General features: G+C 55.5%; 1 protein-coding gene across 2 annotated transcripts; it reads right to left on the reverse strand.

The window, feature by feature from the left end:
• Nucleotides 1-33: 33 nt before the first annotated feature.
• LOC119292118 lies at nucleotides 34-4,501 on the reverse strand. Of its 2 annotated transcripts, none has more exons than XM_037570946.1 (4): nucleotides 3,790-4,501; nucleotides 1,069-1,280; nucleotides 692-959; nucleotides 34-608 (listed from the first exon to the last, which is right to left on the reverse strand). In XM_037570946.1, exons 1-4 carry the CDS (start codon nucleotides 4,108-4,110, stop codon nucleotides 315-317), a joined length of 1,095 nt encoding a protein of 364 aa, XP_037426843.1. In that variant the 5' UTR covers nucleotides 4,111-4,501; the 3' UTR covers nucleotides 34-314. The 2 variants fall into 2 exon arrangements, with proteins under 2 accessions (XP_037426843.1, XP_037426844.1); XM_037570947.1 differs by lacking the exon at nucleotides 3,790-4,501 and adding an exon at nucleotides 2,158-3,224.
• Between the last annotated feature and the right edge of the window lie 229 nt (nucleotides 4,502-4,730).

Here is a 4,730-nt window from a genome sequence, read left to right on the forward strand (position 1 = left end):
CACACACACACAGAAACAGGAAGGCAGGATATATCCAAAAAATAAGTACGGAGTAAAAGGTAAGATCATCATGGTATAGTAGTTCCACTACTTTCTCGTTTCTAACTTCCAAGGTTCAATTACATATTTTGCGCGCACATCCTGGCCGCGCGATTTCCACCACAAAAAACACTTGATGCTACACCACCATTTCACCTATAACATCGTCGCTAATCAGCAGCGATTACCTGACCACCTTAGAATAAAACAATGCACCGGAAGAACGCTATACTTCAGCAACGTAGTATGTTCAGAGCTGCTATTGCTGTTGCTGATCATTGCTTAGCATTGCCGAAAAGGGTCTGAAGAACGGTGTCACCTAGCCCGGGGACCGGCGACAGGAAATGCCCGGTTGCGGGGAGCTCATGGTAGTTCACCCAGCTGAGCCGGCTGGCGATGTGCCTCTGCAGCACCACGGGCACCAGGCCGTCCTCGTCGCCCTGCCAGATGTGGACAGGGCAAGCCGGCTTCGGCAGGCTCATCGGGTCGAACTCCCACTTGCCGAACATCACCATCATGTCGCGGTAGTACGACTCATGGATGCCTTGCTGTGTTGCCAGTTCCATCTTCTGCAAGATCAAAGAAATCTCGTTAGGTAAGATCTGAAGTGCTGCGGTTCGGTAGTGATGACAATGGTGGAGCCGAGGTTGACCTGCTGGAACGTGCCGTCGGCCTTGAGCTTGGCGCGGATCTCGGCGTCACGCTTGTTGGGGAGCGGGGTGGTGCCGGCCACGACGGTGGAGGTGGGCAGCCAGCTCTGGTCCATCCACCAGTGGAGGATGCCAGGGGCGTAATGTGACACGCGCAGCGCCCACTGGTCGCCCACCTCCTGCTTGTTGTACACCTCCGCGGCGAGATCCGCAGGGAAGCCCGGCCACCAGTAGTTCACCACCGGAGCCATCATTGCAGCTCCAGCAATCCTGCATCACAGAGTGATCGCCGTTTATCAAACACTGACGTTGCCACAAACAAGTTAGCTGCTTGGCCTGCAGCAGAGTTCTTTGGCATGACTGTCACAACGCTGCTTACCTTTCAGGGATGTACTTGAGGGCGCCCCAGACAGCATGACACCCGAGGGAGATGCCGATCACATAGAATTTAGGGCCCAATCCTAGTGCGTCAGCGAGCTCCTCGACGTCGAGTGCGGCGCTTTTCACAGATCGGTTAGGGTTCGGGTCGCTCTCGCCGTAACCCGCACGGTCGAAACCCACCATGTACACGCCGAGCTCTTCAGCCACTTCCTGAAAACCCACATTTAGGTTCACACGTTAGCACCCGAGACAAAATGCGACGTAAATGAGCAGCATATGACGTCTGGAAAGTAAGCATCACAGTGTAGATATGCTCAAAATATCCAATTGGAACTTTCCATACAAAGAATTAGTCAGCACTTGCATAATAACATATTAACATGAGAAAATCTTCATGCTTGCCGGCAACTAATAACAACGCGTGTTGTTTCGTCAGAAAGAAAAGGTCTTCAGAGGAAACGTTCAGCCTATATATGACATGGTCATGGTCAAGGTCAAGTAGAGAACAATGGCATTGGTAGTGTTTGTCAAGCTGAAAAAACAGAGGAACCAACAGATGGGCACCAACTAATCCGAATTCAAATAATGCCATTGAAATAGTAGGATTGAGTTCTCCAGAAAAGTACTGCTCCAGTTGAGTACTGCTCCCTCGGTCCGAAAATACTTGTCATCAAAATGGATAAAACAAGATGTATCTCGAACTAAAATACATCTAGATACATCTCTTTTATCCATTTTGATGACAAGTATTTCCGGACGGAGGGAGTACTAATCAAGTGTGAAATTCCAGCACTGCAATGCAGTTTGTGAAGCCTAAATGCTTGCTTGCTCTGAATCCTCTGACCAGCCAGGTTGCAAAATTTATGCATCCTTGAGTAGCAACAGGACAGAAATTCTCTGAACATCCAAAAAGAGCTAGCACGATCTTCTCCAGCGGACGATCCCCAATTCGGCAATCCAATCCACGGATAGGGAAAAAATCTCCCGGTTTGCGAGCCTACACGTGCTCTGATGTTCGCCATTGTCGCGGCGGCTAAAGGTGGAGTCGCTCTACAGGGCAGCGGAGCGCGGGGCGACGTGTACTGACCGGCGAGGGGCGGACGGTGTCGTGGCGGGAGCCGGTGAAGCCGTGGGAGAAGACGACCATGTAGCGCGCGTCCTCCTTGCGCGCGCCGGACTCGGCGTAGGCGAGGTGGCGGCCGTCGCTGAGCCGGACCCTGGGCGCCGTGACGGGCGGCCCGCCGGGCGCCCCGCAGATCCGCGGCGGCGGCGGCGGCGGCATCACGGCCCCGTAGATCCACCGGCCCAACGCGCCCGCCAGCGGGCCCATGGGCGACCCCGTTCCGCCCCTCCTGGCGCCGCAGCTCAGCACCGGCGCCTTGCACAGCAGCTCCATCGCCGGGCTGGCGCGACGGGTGGGGTGGAGTGGACCTCTCCCTGCTGCCGCCTGCCGGACGTCTCCTAATTGGGCAGGCGGCACTAGGAGGGAGGACTAGGACGTGTTGGCTGGCTCTCCTCGAAACGGTCACATGCGAGATGAGATGAGATCCACCCTCGGTCGCGGTGAAGCGGCCGCCATTAATTCCTGCTCCTCCACGCGTTCCACGGGATTCCACAGGTCACCGTCGTCCGTCCGGGAGAGCAAAGCTGGCATCTTTATTTTCTCTGCTCGCGCTCGCCGGTTGCTCCTCCTCCAACCACACGCCGACACATTTCTGCTCGCACCCAACAGAATAGACCTTGCTACTTCTCCATCTTTGAACAGTCCGGCCAAGGCACAGGAGAAGGTTACGTGAGGCTCTGCTCAGCTCGGAAAGCTCAGGCTCAACAGCTTCCCTCTCTGTCCGTTCATGCAGAAAAAGCGCTCTTATATTATGGGACGGAGGGAGTACGTGCTACTAGAAGATGTACTGTGCTGTGCTGGAACGCAAAGAGGTGTCCTTTTCTTGGAGGTGTTGGTTGAACAAACTAATTTAATTTATCATCGATTCATCACTGTGCTGCAGATGACGAGATGGTTAAGGTGACTGAGCCCTTTCTTTCTTTCTTTTGGCCTCGCTTTCATTCAAATTGAAAAATGACTTTGACATGCCAAGAAACAACGAAAAAAAATCCCCACCAAACACCAACGACTTTTTCCCGGGAGCTGGGCGCATACGTGCCCGCCCGTTGCCATCGGCGACAGCGCAAGCGCACCCGACGAGCCAACAAGAGAATCGATTCGATTCCATCTCCCACCCAACCCAACGTGCCTCCGTGCACACCAGCTCACACACACACACCCGGCCAGATTTGATTCTTCGGCTTTGGGGTGGCGGTTTCATTTCCCGTCAGCTAAGCATTAGCTAGCGTACGCGCTAAATCATACTCCCTCCGTCCGGAAATACTTGTCATTAAAATGAATGAAAATAGATGTATCTATAATTAAAATACATCTAGATACATTCATTTCAATGACAAGTATTTCCGGACGGAGGGAGTACTATCATCGGGGCCAAGTGATCGAGCTGCCAATCATTCCTACAGTTCGGCCACAAATTAGTCTACTTTAATCAGTTGGATCAAACGGAGACTAATGCATCATTATAGTAGTCGGCCGGCCGCCGGAGAGAGATTAAACTAGACATGCGACGCCGGCCGGCTAGCCGGAGCTGGAGTCGAGGCACACAAGGGGGGGTGTATGCATGCGTTGCATGTGTGTCTATATGCATGTATGTACCTGGGTGGCGCGGACGCTGTCCTCGCGGGAGCCGGTGAAGCCGTGGGAGAAGACGACCCTGAACCGGGCCCGCTCCTTGGGAGCGCCGCTCTCGCAGTAGGCGAGGCGCCGGCCGTCGCGCAGGGCGACGCGGGGCGCGGTCACGGGCGGGCCGCCCGGCGAGCCGCAGAGCTTGGGCGCCGGCGGGTCGGCGGCGCGGGACAGCCAGCCGGCCAGCGACCCCAGCATGGCGGCCGCCGGCGCGGGGGACATCATGTCGCCGTCGCCCTTGCGGCTCCTCGCCTCCTCGTCCCACACCTGCGGCATCGACGTCACCCACATCGCTGGAGGCGTTTGTCCTTGTTGTTGCGTGCGCCGGCGGTGGAGATGAAACCGGTTGCGGTGGGATTGCGTGGAGGCGAGGCGAGGTGGCGGCGGTGGTTCTCGGTCGCTGGCTAACTCGGCGCGGGCGTGACGCTACTTATAATGAGCACGGAGGGAGGCGAAGGGGTGGCCTGGCTGACCGGCCGGAGAGTTGGTGGGTGAGTGACCGGGAGGGAGGCAGCGTTCTTCACCTACCGACTGCCGTGGCGTGGACGCATCGCACGAACGCGGATTGGACTCCGGCGTCGATGAAATTCTCGAGCGGAATAGCATGTGGGGAAGACTCCACTAGCTAAGCTAAGCTAGGTAGCCACTCGTGCGGTCGTGGCATTCTACTCGTGCGCTGCGCCCCGGTGGACGGAGTGGTAGTAGTTGTGTTTTTAAACGGCCGTGATGGGATTTTCTTTCCGTAGAACTTTCGAGAGCTTTATTCAACAAAGGAATTCGCCCAACAGCTGAAGGCTGCTCACCAGAAAGACACGGGTAGTCTCGAGCCAGCTCTCAGTCACGTTACGCGTGCATGCACGCTTAGCACACACACTTTATTGCTCTCGTTACATGTTTGTTGAATTGCAAAT

This window comes from Triticum dicoccoides, chromosome 4B, assembly GCF_002162155.2.
Source record: "Triticum dicoccoides isolate Atlit2015 ecotype Zavitan chromosome 4B, WEW_v2.0, whole genome shotgun sequence".
Lineage (NCBI taxonomy): Eukaryota > Viridiplantae > Streptophyta > Magnoliopsida > Poales > Poaceae > Triticum > Triticum dicoccoides.

What these genes read in the sequence shown, in the direction of transcription:
- LOC119292118 (XM_037570946.1), bottom strand. Translation starts at nt 4,110, where the DNA reads ATGTGGGTGACGTCGATGCCGCAGGTGTGGGACGAGGAGGCGAGGAGC. An exon ending in ACAGCGTCCGCGCCACCCAG is followed by an intron (nt 1,281 to 3,789) that starts GTACATACATGC and finishes GTGGGTTTTCAG; the next exon opens with GAAGTGGCTGAAGAGCTCGG. An exon ending in CCGACGGCACGTTCCAGCAG is followed by an intron (nt 609 to 691) that starts GTCAACCTCGGC and finishes TTGATCTTGCAG; the next exon opens with AAGATGGAACTGGCAACACA.